We start from the raw sequence: 19,952 nt of genomic DNA on the forward strand, positions 1-19,952 counted from the left end.
TTTTTCAGGATCTGGGATTGAGAGACAGCTTATTTTTTGCCTTCAGCTGATATTTTTAATTATACCATTTTTGTGCAGATGCTACGTTTTGATCGCCTGTTATTGCATTTTTAAAAAAAATTTGCGACAACCAAAAAACGTAATTTTGGCGTTTGGAATTTTTTTCTTGCTATGTCGTGTACTGATTAGATTAACTGATTTTATACTTTCATAGATCAAGCATTCCTGAACACGGCAATACCAAATATCGGTATATTTTTTATTTTTTTTAAAGGTTTTATTTTCAATGAGGCGAATGGGGGGGGGGGGGTGTCACGGGGTCCTTCTCCGATACCATACAATCAACAGAGCGAGAGTGGAGTGAACAATAGAAAGAACATTTATTCCATGCAATTCAGGAGGTCCATAAAATAATCCACCACACAGAGGGTAAAGGAGTTCAGTAAGCAATAAATGTCCAGGTCTCTCTTGGGGTGCGGACCGTAGCCCAGCTTCACTCACAGGGGATAAATCTTCCTTCTTGTCTCTTGTCCTCAGACAGACTGAATAATCCCCCAGGTAAGCAGAGAGGTTGGGTGGATTCTAGACCTAGGGACAGAAGCACTGCAGGGGGTGATTAACCTGCAGACAAAACAATGTACACACAAGGCAACAGTCCCAACATCTGAACATACATAACCCACCATATCCCACCATCACAGGGTGATTTGAACGTTTAAGCTTTTGGGGTTTATTTTCATTTTCTATTTTACTAGTCCTCCTAGGGGACTTTACCACTGCACAGTCCGATCACTTGTTCAGTTCTCCTCATCAGAGTAGCATCGCTCTGATCAGCAGTAATGCAGCTTTCCTGTGAATGCCGGCGCTCTGTCAGATCTCACAGAAAGTTTGTCATGGTAACATTAGCCCCGCTACCATGGCAACACATTAGCGCCTCATGATAACATCACGGGGCCATCGATAGTGCCAGGGAACAGTGCAATCCCCGCCGCGGGAATTTAAATTGCACTGTTAGAGTTTGACAGTGCAATCTAAGGGGTTAACAGGCACAGGTGGATCACTGATCCACCTACACCTGTTAGCAACACATAAGTGCTGATCAGAACAGTAGATATGTGCGGGGATTACCGCAAGCTCAGCCCGAGCCCGCGGTAATCTGAGTGACATGTACCAGTACGTCATTGGTTGTGAAGATGTTAAAGTAAAAAGGCCCCATTACATGCAACGACATCGCTAACGAGATGTCGTTGGGGTCACGGAATTCGTGACACACATCCGGCCTCGTTAGCAACGTCGTTGCGTGCGTCACGTACGAGCGACCGCTAATGATGCAAAATGCTCACCAAATCGTTGATTGTTGACACGTCATCCATTTCCCAAATATCGTTCCTTGTTCTGGACGCAGGTTGTTCGTCGTTCCTGAGGCAGCACACATCGCTACGTGTGACACCCCAGTAACGACGAACAACACCGTACCTGCGTCCTCCAGCAACGAGGTGGGCGTGACTTTCATGCGGCTGCTCTACGTCCCTCCGCTTCGATTGGACGCCTGCCGTGTGACGTCGCTGTGACGCCGCAAGAACCGTCCCCTTAGAAAAGAGGCTGTTCTTGTAAAGCGCCCTTAACTGTCATTTTAATTTTTACTTCATAAATCAATAGTACACATGAAAATAAGCAACTTTGTAATATGTCTTATTAGACAGATTTGCTTCTTTCTCTGCCAGAATTGATCTGTCATTATTAAAATTCTCAATTCTGAGGTAAGATTTGTATTCAGTGAAGACTTTCCTATTACTGAGATAGGAGATGGCAGTTGGTGCTGATGAGAGTCTATGTAGACAGAAAGCTCTGCCTCTAGCTCCTCCCTCTGTCTGTAGCTCCTCCCTCCTCCTGTTATATACTTTCCTCAGTAACAACTGCCATCTCCTATCTCAGTAATTCAGTAATCGGAAAGTCATCACTGAATACAGAATTTACCTCAAAACTGAGAATCGTGATAAGGACTGATCAATTGTTTTGTTCAATAGTTTTTATTCAACTGATTAGATTCTAATAATGGACTAGGCCCATCCAAATAATATGCTCAGATTGAGGAAAACAAATGTCTTTGCTACCAATAGCAACCAATCACAGAGCAGCTTTTATTTTACCAGAGCCATTTAAGAAATGAAAGCTGAGCTCTGAGTGGTTGCTTTGGACCAAGTCTTTTTTCTACCAGTTGCACAGCTCTCCCCCAATGTTCCTGTCTGTATTCACTGTCTGCTCGTTACAGAACACTGGTAGTCTCTTTCTTCTGCATTTTGTACAGACATATCAGTTAAAAATCAAAGAAATTCTTTCCAGAGACAGCGAAGTTCACAGATCAGCTGGATACAGCACAGAACAGCTGTGTTCTGCTGTGTGACGGCCAGGCTTGGATGACAAATCCATCATAGCTCAGGGTCAAACCCAAAACCCACATGTGTATGGATTGTGAACAATTCCTTCTTCATAGGAAAAAAAAAAAATATGCAGGATAGATCTATTTTAAGACAATTCTCCAAATAAGGACATAGTGAAAATGCCATAGAAGCTGTCAACAGGCTCTCTGGCATTTATTGAGTTAACGACACATCCAACCTTGGACATATCAGACATGCAAAAAGTAATAATTTAACAAACATGTTGCTTTCTTGCAAGGCCACAAAATCCTTGAAAAAAAGAATGGATCTTCTCTATTCGGAGTCATAAGGAATCCTATGCATGCCTGATCTGCTGAGGTTACCATGAGTAATTGTCCCAAGTACACCACTTTCCCATATTTCAATACTTTCTGCACACACAGTCTTCACAGCAGGCCGTCAATCAATGTAGTGGGGAATGAATACAGCCGCACTCTTTGTATAGTGAGCAATGACGGTAAGGCTGCATTCAGTGGCATAACTGTAGTCTGGTGGGCCCGATGCAAAGTTTGAGCCTGAGGCCCCCTTTCCCGCATGTTAGTCAGATGTATGGGCCATTGTAGCATTCTAAATCCTATAAACACATAAGAGTTTCACCCTTCTCTTCATTGTGTAGTAATGACCCCCATCCTGTACTAATGTCCACCATCCTAGGCCCCTTCCTGATAAATATGCCCCCCTATCCTGGCATATGGCCCCACCCTGGTGTATGACCTCATCATGGAAGTGTCCTGGTATCTATGGCTCCATCTGGTATATATGTCCCCATCATTGCCCCTATCTTAATATATATGTCCCCATCATGGCCTTATACGAATATATATGTCCCATCATGACCACAATTATGGCTATCTAAGAAAAAACCTAATGGCACGTACTATCTTTCTAATGTGAACAGGGGCAAACTGAATATGAAACATAGTAACAAAAAGGAGACAGTTGCACTCTGTAGTGCTAAGATATGTGGAACAATGAATATGGGAATATAGCCATGCATTACTGCTATGAAAAAAACATATAAAAATTGAGATACTTAGCACACAAAATAGGCCAGATTTTACGTGAGCCCAACAGCCAGCGGCATGGCCCCATCCTGGTATATATGGCCCGATCACGGCTCCATCCTTGTATATATGTCCACATCCTGGTATTTATGTCCCCATCATAGCCCCATCCTGGTATATATGGCCCCATTCTGGTATATATGGCCCCTTCATTGCTCCATCCTGGTATATATATTTCCATTCTTCTATATATGTCCACATCCTGGTATTTATGTCCCCATCATAGCCCCATCCTGGTATATATGGCCCCATTCTGGTATATATGGCCCCTTCATGGCTCCATCCTGGTATATATATTTCCATCCTTCTATATATGTCCACATCCTGATATTTATGCCCCCATCATAGCCCCATCCTGGTATATATGTATCCATCCTGGTATATATGTTTATTTTTGATACTTCCTTGTATTTGGTTTTGACAAAACTTTATTGATATAGTTAGGTACAGAAAACATGCGTTTTTAATTTGTTTTTTACATGCGGAATTTCCGCACCTAATTCAAATCTATGAGGAAAATTTGCACAGAAAACTCAATGCACCCACAAGAGAAATTGACTTGTTGCGTATTTGAAACACGCACCACAGGTCAGTTTATTCTAAGTAAAAAAGAAGCCCAGTGGGCAGGAGATTTCTATAAATCCCATCGCAAACCCTGCTGTTGGGAGGAAATTAACTTTAATCCTCCCAGCAGCATCAGGATTTCAGTCACAGGGGCGGCGCCAGTGCGGGTTCAGTCACCGTTCTGTGTATCAAGAGCAGCAGCTGTAACCGTTCCCCCTGCAGTGACTGACAGCCGGGTCTAATGCAGTTGGGCAGCATACACACTGTAGGACATGAGCCCCTGCATGTTCCGGCCTCACAACCTGAACGGAGCTCTTTGTAATAAGGAACTACAGTGATAGATATCACCGGCATGAGCAAATGAATTTATTAAAAATAGACCATTGTTTTGTTTGTTTTCTTTCTTTGATTTTTTCTTTTGCTTTGATTTTTTTTTCCAGCTAAAAGATTAATGATTTTTTTTGTAATAAAAAGGTGATTGCCCTTCTAATCAAGAACTGGATTTACCTGTTCCCATGGTGACAGGTGAACAGAACCTTCCAGAAAAAAAAATGGAGAAATGTAAGTGAAAGCACTGCTGATTTTAAAGGAATATGGCTTCAATCGCAATTATTAGAATCTCTCTCTACTCTCAGAGTAAAGTGTGTGTCTGACCTCCTGAGACAGAAAACAGATTATTATGCAGAAAACAGCAGGCGATGTATAAATAGGAGCAGTATATCACAATAGGTAAAATAATAGACATTTTATTACGCCTCTGGGCTGCCAGTACTTGTGTGTAAGCTGTAACTTGTGTTCACATTGGCGGTTTTCTACATCCTTGCCCCCACAAGCTGTATTATTATTCTGCACAATGGTATATTGATCTTATTTAGTGGGGCAGCAACATTTTCTAAGAAACAGGACTTAGGGGTACTTTGAACGTTGCGACATCGCTACTGCGATATCGTCGGGGTCAAATCGAAAGTGACGCACATCCGGCGTCGGTAACGACGTCGCAACGTGTAAAGCCTAGATGCGCCGATAAACGATCGCAAAAGCGTTGTAAATCGGTGATCTGTGTAGTGTCGGACATTTTCATAATGTCGCACCAATAGGAGATACGATGTTGTTCCTCGTTCCTGCGGCAGCACACATCGCTGTATGTGAAGCCGCAGGAGCGAGAAACATCTCCTTACCTGCCTCCACCGGCTATGCGGAAGGAAGGAGGTGGGCGGGATGTTTACGTCCCGCTCATCTCTGCCCCTCCGCTTCTATTGGACGGCTGCCGTGTCACGCCGCTGTGACGCCGCACGACACTCCCCCTTAGGAAGGATGCGGGTCGCCGGCCAGAGCGACGTCGCAGGGCAGGTAAGTGCATGTGAAGCTGCCGTAGCGATAATGTTCGCAAGGGCAGCTATCACAAGATATCGCATGTGCGACGGGGGCGGGTACTATCGCGCTCGGCATCGCTAGCATCGGCTAGCGATGTCGCAGCGTGCAAAGTACCCCTAAGTGTCACACGGAGATTTTTACAAACTTCACCGACTTTCACGGCGTCATCAGGTTCTGTTCAGACAACAGATTCTGACACTCCGCCCGATAACTTCTCCGATATCTGTAATCAAAGCAGGAAGATTCGGGCGTAGACCTGCAGAGTGGTTATTTACAGGCAGGCTAGCAAGAGTTAATCTCAACTAGTCTGCTTGTTAGTCTCCTTTGATCACATGTTTTGGAGAAGCCAATCACATCTGCTCCCCTCCTATATATGCTGGCTAGAGCCTTCCACCGTTGCCAGCTATAGTGTATCTTAGCTGGTCTGGTAACATGTTGTGATTCAAACTATCTGGTGGATGCTATACTTGTTGCTGAATGTGGTTGTGGAGTTAACCATTGTTGCCTTTTTGTTGTTACCTTCCTGCTCTTGCATTACTCTTCCTGCTCTTACTTTACTCTCATTGTCTATTCATGTGAGTGTGTAGTGTGTCAGAGTTTTGGTTTTCCCTTGTCTGTTTTATTTGTTTTCCATCACAACACTCCTGCCCTGTCCTTCCCTGGTGGGAGGAGGGTTTCAGAGTAGTATTGGTCAGGAGCATAGACAGGAACAGGACTCAGGCATCTCTGCCATCAGAAGTAACCCATAAGTTAGGGATAGCCTAGGGTCCCCTAGCATGAGGGAGAGCATAGGCACCCCTGTCCCCACTATCCTAACAGTCACCTCGTGGCACTAACAATACTCAAAAAGTTATACTATTGAAGCATTTTGAGTTAAGAGAGAAGTGGGCTGTCATTTAGGACCCTCATCCATTAGGGCTCTTGCAGATGACTGTATTTTCAGTCCAAGTGCTCCTCTGTCAAAAAATCAGATTGCACTTGGACCAATGTGATTCAATGAGGCAGTGCACATGTACGTCTTTTTTTTTTTTTGCAAGTCAACAAATTGCAGCATGCACAAGAATCAGATGACACTTGGCCATTCAAATCTATGGGTCTGTAATAAAAAAAATCGGACTGCACTCGGATGACATCTGTGTGTGGACTTATTAAACTCTGGTCACAGTGTGACTAATGTCTAAGTAGCATACTTAAACCATTTTGCTTGGATGGAGAAAATAGAGTTGCGTGAACCCAGCCTTAGCCAAAGTTGAAAGAAACTACAAAGAGCATCTCGGAGACTCTGACAACTTCACTGGTTAATGTGTAATACTTTATTACTCCTGCAGGGGTGCTGCAGGGTATTTACATTTTTGCTCCTAGATTCTCTCATAGATGACAACTGATTTCTAGGGAATAGGATTTAACAAAAAAAGGTATTGTTAAATAAGAAAAGTTGACAAAAAAGGTACGCTTTACGTTCCTGGTACCTAGTATATGATTATGGTGTTATTATTTCCCTTTAAAATATAAAAAAAGAATAATAATACAGAATTTACAAAACTCTTACAAAACTCTAGGCATGAAGAATGGGAAAGGGGGTTAATGTGTACAGCTTCCAAATTTGTCTTAAACTCAGATGAATACAACAGAAAGGAATACAAAGCAGTCATGATTATATAAGACTGTTAGGCAACATACAAGGAGGATGCAAAGCTAAACGACTGCATTGTACAAACTCCAGGAAAGGCTATGATTTCAGTCATCTAATTATAAAAAGGATTCAGAAAAATAAATGAGTAATGGACAGGGTTAGTCATCAAATACAAATGTAGGTAAGCTTACAAACATATCACATAATAGATTTAGGTCAAAATGACCAATTTATTTGACAAGTATTTAGTCATTCAAAATAGATTTTTCATCTTTTCTTGATTTTCTAGACCATTCCTACCTTCTCCGTAGCTTTGTAAGGTACATATCACATATGACCTAAATTGCAGTCTTTATCTAATGAATAATCCTTACCAGTGTTTCAAATAAGAAATAACTTGTATGATTGTAAACATCATGATTGTAAAGATCCCTATATACATTAGTAAAATGTTGAATGTACATGTCAATTTCAGCTGAATCAAGCTTCTACCAATGTGTACAAGAGTCGGCCAACTATTCCTTACATATGGAGTTCAGCATGGCCATCGATGTCCATGCTGAAATCCTTGTGTCTGCCCTCGTCGGATTTCAGATGTTACGCAGTTTTAGTCCAGGCAAGTACCAGCATGGGACACTGGCTGGAAATCCCCAGTTCAGTCGCCCCTTACTCATAGAGTGAAGGGAATAAGGATCTGGCATCAGCCTGTCACGGGGTATGTAGCGATGGAACCTAGGCTCCTAGGCTGACCCTAAGACTGTGGCCCCTGCACTGTCCCTAATCTCAAAGGTAGGCTTGATTATAGCCAGGTTCGAGCCCCCAGCATGACCCTGTCTCCTGTCCGAGCCCTGATACTACTCTCCCCCACACTGGGAGCGGGCCGGAAACCCAGTAACCAAAACCCCACAAGTAGGCAGAGACAAGAGTAAAGGAAAACTCGCACACACTGCACTTAAACACAAAGGGGGGGGACAGTACATGAACAGGGGAGTAAAGCAAAATGGGTACGGTATTAATGCACAACTGGAGTACTCACACACCATGCGAAACCACCTCTTGTAGATCATCATGTAACAGGAAAACCACAGGAACCAGGAAGTAAAGCTATATCTGGCAAACCACCCCAAGAATCCAGAACGTTATAGAGGCTAAAGATGGTGATCAGCAGCCTGAGCTCCCAGCAGCTGATCACAGGCCACCAGAAATTAACTCCCGCTGTACTGGAGAGCAGTGAAGTCAGAACCAGCCGACGCCCATGACAGGCTGTGCAACTAAAGAATCCCAGGCAGTTTGTCGGACACTGCAGTGTGAACCGAGTCCAACACCGCCATGACACCGAGCGAGTGCAACACAGAACACCATACCAGGGTGCATGACACATTCTACATCATCCACACTCGCCGGCATTGAGGTCCTGCGCAGGCGCACTTTGATCTGCCCTGAGCAGGGCAGATCAAAGTATTGTAGTGCGCCAGCGCGGGACCGGCGAGTGTGTATGACGTAGTACGCATCATGCACACAGGTTTCAGAAGGAGGACGAAGATGGTTGAAACAGGAGGTGTCGGCACCGGATAATGGAGACACCCATATGACCCAACTCCACCGCAGCGACCTTTTAGGTAAGTATTATAAAGTGATTTTTACGTTCTACACAGCGGCCTGGGCTCTTATATACAGCATGTCAGAACGCTGTATATAAGAGCCTACTGGTGGTGGCCGCAGCTTATAGGCCCTAAATCTGCTGACAGATCCCCTTTAAGCATCTTCCGGGGACAAAACATGTGTGCATATAGACATATTCTGAAAATTTACATTACGGTGCTCAATGAGAAAAGACAATCATCGGCATGCGCTCAACAGGAACTTATCATTTAAGCCAACTAATGAGAGACCGTCATCAACTGAAAAGGAGTCACTAGTAGTGAACAGGACATGGGACCATGCTGGCACTCCACGCTTATATGTTCCTCACCCAAGCACATCCAAGACTTTTCCCGAGTATCCCCCATTTCCTGGAATTCTGTGCCCCAACACATCCAATTATCCACCACATTGGGATATTTCAGACAGAACTTGAAAACCCATCTCTTCAAGAATGTTACAGTCTGCAAGGACCCTGCTGCCTCCTCACCACCACCGGAGCTGCTATAAACACCAACCTACTGTCTCCTCCTCATTATCCTGTAGACTGGAAGCTTGTGAGGGCAGGGCCCTCTCTCCTCTGTATGTCATTGTAAGGCCGGGACCACACGGGGCACTAGCGCGATCCTCGCATGACACTCGGCTCACGCAGGCAGCACAGCAGGAGCCGAGTGTCATGCGACTGTCCCTGCGACTGAGGTCCGACTGTGCGAGTGGACCTCAGCTGCGGGGGGCGGGCCGGCTCTGAGGAGGGGAGGGTCGGCGCTGCGGAGGGGAAGGAGGGATTTCTCTCCCTCTCTCCTCCATAGCCGGCTATTGCCATTCTCGCCCTGCACTCGGGTTACACCGGTGTACCGCGAGTGCAGTGCGATCTTTCTCTCGCCCCATACACTTGAATGGGTGTGAGAGAAAGAGTCTTGCATTGCACCTGCAGCATGCTGCGATTGTTTTCTCGGTCCGATTAGGGCTGAGAAAATAATCGCTCATGTGTGCTGACACACAGGCTAGAATTGGTCCGAGTGGAATGCGATGTTTTATCACACTCCACTCGCACCGTTTTTCTCGTCATGTGGCTTAGGCCTTAGTGTGTTCATTGTGTATGTAAGGTACCATAGAACCAATGGTGCTATAAAAATAAATAACAATAACAATATATCAAATATAACCTCTTACACCTCCATAAACTATTGATTGAATCATTATTCGGATGACCAGTATCTCCCCTGACTCCCCAATACACAACAATGCTTGGCTCAGTGCTCCTCTATTATCTAGGAGAGAGCAGCGGTCTGTTATATACATGATAACTTTTATAAAACAGTCACTCGGCAGCCAAATAAAGTTGTAATTTTAATATGACTAATGTTTCCACAGAGTTAAATTTTTATCCACATTTATAAGGCTGCTTTCACACATCCGGTTTTAGCAGTGCGGCTCAATCCGGCTCAAAAACCTATGTAATGGATGCGGCGAAAAAAACGGATCCATTGCATAAGCTTTTCCATGCGGCCCGTCCGTTTTTTGACGGATGCGGCTTAATACTGAGCATGTGCAGTGCAAAAAAACGCTTTCCGGCAGCCAGATGCGGTTTTTGCCGCAGGAAGCCGCATACGGCGTCCATAGGCTTGCATTGTAAATCGCGCCGCATCGCGGCGGATCCGGCGAGATGCGTTTTTTTCGCCGCACAAAAAAACGTTCCAGGCAACAATCCATCCGGCCGCCGCATGGGCTAAATATGCTGCATTCGGCAAAAACCGGACGCAATGCAAGGCCTTGCGGCACAATACAGCGCTAATGCAAGTCTATGCGAGAAAAAACGCAACCGGCGGCAAAAAAAAAGGTTGCGTTTTTTCTGCAGAGCGCCGTATTGTGCCGCACTGCAAAAAACGGATGTGTGAAAGCAGCCTAAGCGCTATGACTTTATAAACTTTGTTGGGATCAACCAAAAATTGAATGTGCATAGAGGCAGCTCAATTAAAAGGGTTGCTTCATCTTGTTAAACAGCTAAAATTAAAAAGTGCTTGTAAAAACAAGAAACTTTGCAATTTACCTCTGATTACAAATCCACTTTATGCTCAAGAACGGAGGGGTTATAATTCTATTCTATACTGCTCATTGTCTAGGTTACCGGCCACCCCCATCGAGATGGTCAATTTCATTGGCAAAGAGTGCACACTTGCAAGCTCCTTGCTTTAGAGTAGAGGTACACAAATTGCATCCCATGGGGGAATATGACTTGTGATGACTTTCTGTTTGAGCCTCAACTATAGGGTCACCCACTTACCTAACAGTGTTGGGTGGCTGCTGCAGGTATTTTCCATGTTAGGGAGTATAAGAGTGTCAGGTAGCACCATAGGCACTATTAATGGCATAATGTGTCACAATGTCATTATCCAGGTAAGGAGTAGATGAAGCAAAGTGGAAATGCATAAGTGCTGTCATAATCGTTGTAGTTTACGGGAGAAGTAAAATGCTTGACTGTCAGCATCTCACATACGCTACAATGGAGAAAGCTGACTCCATGGTCTCTTCCGTTCTAGTTTGTGAACAGAAGAGAAAAGGACCTCTATCCTGCTGATAGGTGAGAGTCCTAAAAATGGAGTCAGCACCTAATGGATATTTATGTTCTGATGTTTCACTGTGACCTATGGGGTTGTTTGAATCAGACAGAGTGGCCCTCAGAACAAAAACGGTTGTGCACCCCTGCTTTGAAGCTTGCAAATGCTGCTTTGGATCCAGCCAGCTTCTGTTCCCCAGCACTCCTCCAACAGTGCAGTGGATCCAGCCAGGTTCTGTTCCCCAGCACTACTCCAACGGTGCTATGGATCCGGCCAGCTTCTGTTCCCCAGCACTCCTCCAACGGTGCTGTGGATACGGCCAGCTTCTGTTCCCCAGCACTCCTCCAACGGTGCTGTGGATACGGCCAGCTTCTGTTCCCCACCACTCTTCCAACGGTGCTGTGGATCCGGCCAGCTTCTGTTCCTCAGCATTCCTCCAACGGTGCTGTGGATCCGGCCAGCTTGTGTTCACCAGCACTCCTCCAACAGTGCAATGGATCCGGCCAGCTTCTGTTCCCCACCACTCCTCCAACGGTGCTGTGGATCCGGCCAGCTTGTGTTCCCCAGCACCCCTCCAACAGTGCTGTGGATCCGGCCAGCTTCTGTTCCCCAGCACTCCTCCAACGGTGCTGTGGATCCGGCCAGCTTCTGTTCCCCACCACTCCTCCAACGGTGCTGTGGATCTGGCCAGCTTCTGTTCCCCACCACTCCTCCAACAGTGCAGTGGATCCGGCCAGCTTCTGTTCCCCAGCACTCCTCCAACAGTCCAGTGGATCCGGCCATCTTCTGTTCCCCACCACTCCTCCAACGGTGCTGTGGATCCGGCCAGCTTCTGTTCCCCACCACTCCTCCAATGGTGCTGTGGATCCGGCCAGCTTCTGTTCCCCACCACTCCTCCAATGGTGCTGTGGATCCGGCCAGCTTCTGTTCCCCACCACTCCTCTAACGTTGTAAAAGCAAACCTGTATCCAATTGCAACATAGTTAAAGGCACAGTTAAGGCAGCACAACCACGCCACCGGGCAGATTAGGAATACGGAAAGCCAGAAGCCAAGAGGTAGAAGAGCAGTGCGCTCCTAAACAAAGTGAGACAACCCCTTTAAGGGAAAAAGGATCTGGCATTTTGGACTTTATCAGGCCTAATAGTGCCCTGCATCAGAAGTTAAACAATTGCTTTTGTCTGGCCACTGCTTATTGCTCCCTCGCTATTTAACTACTAAAAAAAAACATGAGGGGTGAATGAATGTGTGAGGATCTACGGGGTCAGCAGAGGTAGCTGTCAGCCCTGCAAGATTTGCATTGCAAAGGGCCTTTACAAGGGCCTGACCTGTTTTTCAGTCTGACACTTCGAAATACTGATGCCTGCCTGACACTGGTATTAATTTGATATCTGATATTAATATTCAGGGGGGGAAACAATAGCAAGTTACGTAACATCTGAGACAGTTTTGCAAACCACAAGTCCTTATCCTTCCAGGAGCACTGAATTGCACAATAAATACAGAAGTGTTGTCCTTATACCCCATAAATATTACTCCTATACTTCAGTTAAATATCCTTTTCTGTTGCATGAATCTAAATCATATTTACAATATTGTGTATTACATAAACAACAGCTAGAATTGTGGAGCTCTTTTAAAGCGGGCTCTATACGCTACGATTTCGCTACAGCGATCTCGTTGGGGTCACGGATTTTGTGACGCACATCCGGCCGCTGTAGCGATGTCGTAGCGTGTGACTCCTAAGAGCGATTTTAGATCGTTGCAAAAACGTCCAAAATCGCTCCTCGTTGACATGGGGGTCCGCTGCCAGTTATCGCTACCCGTCGCTGGGGCGAAGTTGATCCTCGTCCCTGCGGCAGCACACATCGCTACGTGTGACGCCGCAGGAACGAGGATCATCTCCTTACCTGTCTCCGGCCACAATGCGGAAGGAAGGAGATGGGCGGGATGTTACGTTCCGCTCATCTCCGCCCCTCCGCTTACATTGGGCGGCCGCTTAGTGACGTCACTGTGACGCCAAACGGACCGCCCCCTTAGAAAGGAGGCGGTTCTTCGGTCACAGCGACGTCGAAGGACAGGTAAGTATGTGTGACGGGGATGCGCGATTTTGTGCGCGACAGGCAGCGATATGCCTGTCGCGCACAAACGATGGGGGCGGGTATCATGCTAGCGATATCGGGCCGGATATCGCAGCATGTAAAGCCACCCTAAAGCGGGCTTTACACGCTACGATATAGCTAACGAGATGTCGGCGGGGTCGCGTCGTAAGTGATGCACATCCGGCATCGTTAGTGATATCGTAGCGTGTGACAGCTATGAACGAGCAGAAATACTCACCTTCTCGTTCATCGCTGACACGTCGCTCATCCTGTTGTTCATCGTACCCAGGGCAGCACACGTCGCTCCGTGTGACACCCCGGGAACAATGAACTGTAGCTTACCTGCGGCCGCCGGCAATGCTGAAGGGAAGAACTGGGCAGGATGTTTACGTCCCACTCAGCTCTGCCCCTCCGCTTCTATTGGCCGGCTGCTGTGTGACGTCGCTGTGACGCCGAACGTCCCTCCCCCTTCAGGAAGTGGATGTTCGCCGCCCACAGCAAGGTCGTTAGGAAGGTAAGTACGTGTGACGGGGGGTTACAGCATTGTGCGACACGTGCAAGAAATTGCCTGTGCTGCACAAATGATGGGGGCTGGTGCGATCGCAAATGCGATCGCACGAGAAATTGCAACGTGTAAAGCAGCCTTTAGAGCTGCGGGAACGTTCTTTCAACACATATACTAAATTTTGATATATTTGATCCATTAGTTATAAAATATGCAACAAAAGAATTGAAGAGCTCATGAAAAACTTCAGCACAAGAGGAAATTGAAGTTGTTTTTAGCATCTCATCCTTAAAGCATAGGTTAAAAATAAATGAATGGATCTGAATATTTATACACCTACACTTTACTTTTTCATGGCACTGGAGTGGAGTCTGAAAATGATGTGTCTTTCTATCAATGTAAGGCCCTTTCACACGTCAGTGATTCCCGTAGGTCTGATGTCTGTTTTCATACGTACCTGAGACACGGACATACGCAGACACATTAAAATCAATGGGTCTGCGCACACATCAGTGATTTCTCATAGACCGAGTGTCCATGTGGCACACACGCGTGTCCGTGTGTTCCGCACGGAGACAAGTGGTGTGATACGTGTGACACGTACCAGAGAAAGCACGTGTCTTTGAAATAAAATTATTTTCTATACTCACCTGACTCCAGCCCTGCTGTCTTTGGCGTTGCTGTCACTTGCTTCAGGGCCCGCACATTATGCTCATGAATATTCACTGCACCGCGAACCCCAAAGCAGTAGCAGCACCGGAGACAGCAGCGATGGGGACAGGTGAGTATAGAACTTCCTGCCATCCGTGTACTGTCACAGATAGCACACGCTGAACATACACGCGAAATACGCACACACATACTCACCCACATCACAGAACGTGCAAAACGCACTCGTTGGATGTGTGAAAGAGGTCTAAGATACAGTTCACACTTCCAATATGGGCCTACACTATTTATTGGGTATAATGCTGGTCACACAATAGAAAACTGATGGTTATTGTTAGCTGGGTCCTGTGGGCACCACTGGTCTCCAGAGGAACAGAAATATGGAAATACCTTGTGCAAATGAGAATAGAGTCTTGGCTGACAGGCCTCTTTCACACATAAGTCATTTGCCATCAGGCACAATCCGGCGAATTGCAGATAAAACGGATCTGGTGTTGGATCAGTTTTTTTCCTCATAGACTTGTATTATCGCCGGATTGTGCCATATGGCCTCACGTTTCATCTGGCGTGCGCCGGATCCGGCGAAATTTGTCTGTGCGTCTGCCGGAAGGAACGTCCAAAGGAACGTGTTTTGTGACCGGCGAAAAACTGGAAGGCATCAGACTTCTATTTTTAGAATGGAAGCCTATGGCTGCCGGATCCGTTGTCATCCGGCAACTGACCGAATGAGGCGCCAAATTCGTTTTTTGCTTCTGGGCATGCTCAGACGTTGTATAAATTCACTTCTGGTCACAAAAAAGTCTCTCTCTCTCTTACAATCTGCGATGGATCCGTTGCATCAGGCACAAACCGGATTGTGCCTGATGGCAAAAAACTGATGTGTGAAAGTAGCCTACGGCGATGACCGGTTGTTGAGCATTTGGTTGCAGAAATTTCTGCACAAAAGCTGCATCTCTTGGCAGGAAAAGCGCTGCATTTTTCAGTGCGTTTTTGATGCATTTTTTTCAAATGCATTTTTCATGCATTTTTGGTAGAAAACCGCTGGCAAAAACACTGAAATAATTGACATGTTGCAGTTTATTTTCTGCTGCAAATCTACAAGGGGAAAAAAAAGCACCATGTGCACAGTACTTCAGAATACTCAGTGAATTTGCTGGCATAAGGATTTGCATGCAGATTTGTGACAAAACTGCACTCAAAATCACATAAAAAAAATAATTTACATAGCGCTTAGGCCCTGTGCGCAGTAGAAAAAGGATTTTTCTTAAGACTTTTCTTGAGAGTCTGAAAGATTAGCGCACTTGCATTAAAAAAACGCACCAATAACGCACCAAAAAACACATGCGTTTTTACCGTTTTTTTATGTGTTTTTTTCCGCAGCTTGGTCCCTGCGGTTTTTTACCATTATCTATGTCAAAAAACGCAGGTACCTGCAGAGAAGAAGAGACATCCTCATTCTTTTTCTCAAGAAATTCTACAGAAACAATGTTCTTGAGAAAAAAAAAGCAGTGTGCGCACAGCTATTTTTTTTTCCATAGGTTTTTGCTGGGGAATGTCTACAGAAAGGTTACAACCATTTTCTCAAGAAATTTCTGCAGCAACAATACAAAAAAGCGGGTAAAAACACTGTGTGTGCCAGGGCCTTAGGCTATGTGCCCACGGGGAGATTGTCCTGCGGATATATCCGCAAGACATTCCGCAGGTGCTCCCAGAAATCCACAACAGAACTTTCTCTGTTTCAATGCTGCGGATATACAGCGGAAAGTCCTGTGGATATGGTGCGGACATTCTGCATTGAGGATACAGTACCATGGCTTCGTCACTGCATCCTCAATGCAGAACAAGTGCTGCAGTGATCGGTGTGCTCATACTTACCTCCATCATGCAGCACCTCGCTTTCCGGCGGCCGGGTCACTGTCAGGCAGCGTCTGGTTCACTGTGCTGGAGGTGGGCGGGCCTGAACTAGCTCCGGCTGTCACATGACCGGAGCTCATGCAGGCCCCGCCCACCTCTTCCTCCCTGTACCTGGCTGGATCCACCGCGCTGCTGTACACCGGACGGAGAAAGTGACTCGGGTCTCTATCAAGGCAGGTAAGTATATGGGACCCTGCGGAGAAATCCGCAACAATAATTGACATGCTGCAGATTTTTCCGCACGAAAATCCGCACGATTTCCGCTGCGGAAAAATCCGCAGCGTGGGCACAGCATTTCCCAAATGCCATAGAAATGGCTGGGGAGTAGCTGTGCTGCAGATTTCTGGAAAATCCGCGGCTTTTCCGCGAGAAATCCGCGGCAAAATCCGCCCATTTTCCGCAGCGTGGGCACATAGCCTTATAGTTCAGTTTTATCAGGGCAAAACTGTGATCAGTGACCGCAGCTTAGTTGCACTGTCCAAAAAAAAAAAAAAAAGTCTGAGGTTGCCTAAACAGACGCCTCCTGCCACATCAGAGCTCTGACTTCTGCACTATTCACCATGATTTATACTACTTCTCTGCTTAGATTGGCTGCTAAGTAAAACATTCACCAACAAAAAGCTTATCAGCAAGTGCTGAATCACATTATAGTAAGTACAAAAGGATAAAAAAAACACAAATAATGGAACCACTAATATAAAAAAGAAGAGTATCAACTACATACTTTCATACATTGCACATGAGCCCCAATAGAAGAGGATTTAGCATTTGTATTTCCTCTAAAATACAATTTATTAACAAAATATATATATAATTGAAATATTCTATGTATCAAATCTCCTTAATCTTGCACTAATACGCAATGTAGGTAACCTACCAAGAGTATTATGTTAATGTAAAAAAGTTCTTTTCTTCCAGAGAATGTATGGGAATTAGCTTCAGAATCAAAGATTCCCACTGAATTAATAATGTATTTCAATCCACAAGCCGCTACAGGTATACTGCTTATATTAAACCGGAATTCAATTATCAAACAGAAAAAGGACTAAAACGAGGACTAGAAATACAATTAGGTGGTATTAGGTGGCATTAAGTATAGGGACTTGTGCAATGATAGATTGAGCCCTGAGACTAGTAATGTCACCGCTCACACCTAACAATGTCCCATAATGCATAGATTAACCAGATGATTCTCAATATAACTGTCAGTGGAGCTGTTAATCATTGCCCCGGCCATGTCAGAAAGGTTTCCACTGTGGGACACTGTGATCTATATGTGACAAAGGCAGGGTAGGTGAACCATAGGCTCATGTATGCAGATTGTTCTATAATGTGAAAGATCTGCCTTCAGACATCAGGATTATGTTTACTAAGTGGCAGATTGTTTGTTAGATAAGGCATTTCTGGTTCTTGTATTTACACATACTATCTGTGGGTATTCTGCGCCCACTGTCTCTTCAGGAAAGACCATACTGCACCGATCCAAGAAAACTCACCCTTGGGCATCAACATGAACATTTCTCATTCCACAAGTCATGGACTACATTCAAACCGCTGTGGTTTTAGGGGTTTTATATGTTTAAAGTTCACATTCTTCCTATTTCTGCTAGAGATGACTCTTAATACAGGAAAATATGATAATAATATGGAAAGATGGAAGCGAATAACAGTCCATCACTGGAATATAAGGCAGGGAGATGGTAGACGACATACATGTTCTCCCATATACTACTTCTACATTACCTGCCCCTCTCTATCATCTTCCAGCTCCAATATAATAGAATGAATGTTATTTACATAACAGATGATAGATATTTATAAACAAGAAAGATGAAAAAAGAAGGTTCCTCATACACATGAATAATAGAATAGCACCAGAATGAAGAATGTATCCATGTAAACTTGATATGACACACAATACACACACATATACTGTATATATATATATATATATATATACACACACACATATATATATATATATATATACACACACACATATATATATATATATATGTATATATATATATATATATACACACACACTCATATATATACACACACACACACGCACACTCATATATATACACACACACACATATATATATATATACATACACATACATACACACACACATATATGTACACACACACACACATATATATACATACACATATATATATACACACACACACTCATATATATACACACACACATATATATATATATATACACACACACACATATATATATATATATATATATATATATATATACACACACACATATATATATATATATATATATATACACACACACACACACTCATATATCTACACACATATATATATATAATATATATATATATATATACACATACATACACACACATATATATATATACACACACACACACACACACATATATATATATATACACACACACACACACAAATATATATTTACATACATATATATATACACACATATATACACACCCACATTATATATATATATATATATATATATAATGATAACAGCTGATCAATCACAAGGAATGATGTGCAGATTAGGAGACAGAGCTTGGAGCCCATACAGGTCCATGCACACAGCAGTAGTGATGCCCCACACCCTGATCCTGAGCCATCATCATGTGTAGAGTGATATATGCCCATCACACATGATGCCACCACCCATGCTGAGCCCAGACAGCAGCACTTCCTCAGTGGCAGAGCCCATACGATGGGACCCACCTGCCTCTCGGAGAGCTCCTTCTCCAACTCCCGGTATTTGTTGTGCCACACCAGACAGTGCAGGGGGTACCTGCTCTCCGGACCTTTCCTTGCTGGCATCATCCTCGTCTCATGCTGGATTTTCCACCCTGGCTCCCGAATGCACCATGCAGAACAGTGTGGGGAGGAGAGCGGCGTGGGAGGCTCTGCAATGCTCTGCTGTGGGTGCCAGTCTGCGTGCCGCCTGGGTTTGTGGTGCACAGCCGCCTGGCAGGGATGGGTAGAGCAGCAGCACTTGCAGGCAGAGTCTTCCTTGTCACTGCACCCAGTAGCGCAGTGTGTTGCAGATCGGAGCAGGAGAAGGCATGTCAGGCAGGGGATCCCGGACAGGCAGGCTTCAGGGCAGGGGGGCAGCAAAGTGAGTGTGGGGCAGTGCCAGGGGCTCCTGGTGGGCGCAGGACTCCTCCCTGGCAGCGCTGGCTCAGCTCTACTGTCTGCTGTGCATTGTGCAGGATGCTGCCAGTGACAGGCACAGGCGATTTGCATCATGGGGAATGTAGTTCCTTTTTCACTTTGCTGGCAGGTGCGGCTGCTCATACATAGCTGAGCTATGGAGATCTGACACTGACTACATTGTATGATCTGTCTCCTGGGCATGACTACAGTACATAGAAATGCAATGAGGCTCATGCCACAGACATAGTATTGATAGGAATGCATTATTAGTTCTTCTTCTTTATAACAATAATATTTTTT

The 19,952-nt window shown here is 44.9% G+C and overlaps 1 protein-coding gene across 2 annotated transcripts in view; it reads right to left on the reverse strand.

Moving 5' to 3' along the window:
* The window catches only part of ANKRD13B (ankyrin repeat domain 13B), a 337,586-nt gene extending 317,869 nt beyond the window's left edge, over positions 1 to 19,717 (reverse strand). For both annotated transcript variants that reach the window (XM_075335244.1, XM_075335243.1), the window contains exon 1: positions 19,218 to 19,717. In XM_075335244.1, coding sequence (XP_075191359.1) covers positions 19,218 to 19,319 — 102 coding nt within the window. In that variant the 5' untranslated portion in view covers positions 19,320 to 19,717. The remainder of the gene's footprint in view (positions 1 to 19,217) is intronic.
* Between the last annotated feature and the right edge of the window lie 235 nt (positions 19,718 to 19,952).

Source organism: Anomaloglossus baeobatrachus, chromosome 2 (genome assembly GCF_048569485.1).
Source record: "Anomaloglossus baeobatrachus isolate aAnoBae1 chromosome 2, aAnoBae1.hap1, whole genome shotgun sequence".
Taxonomy (NCBI): Eukaryota; Metazoa; Chordata; class Amphibia; order Anura; family Aromobatidae; genus Anomaloglossus; species Anomaloglossus baeobatrachus.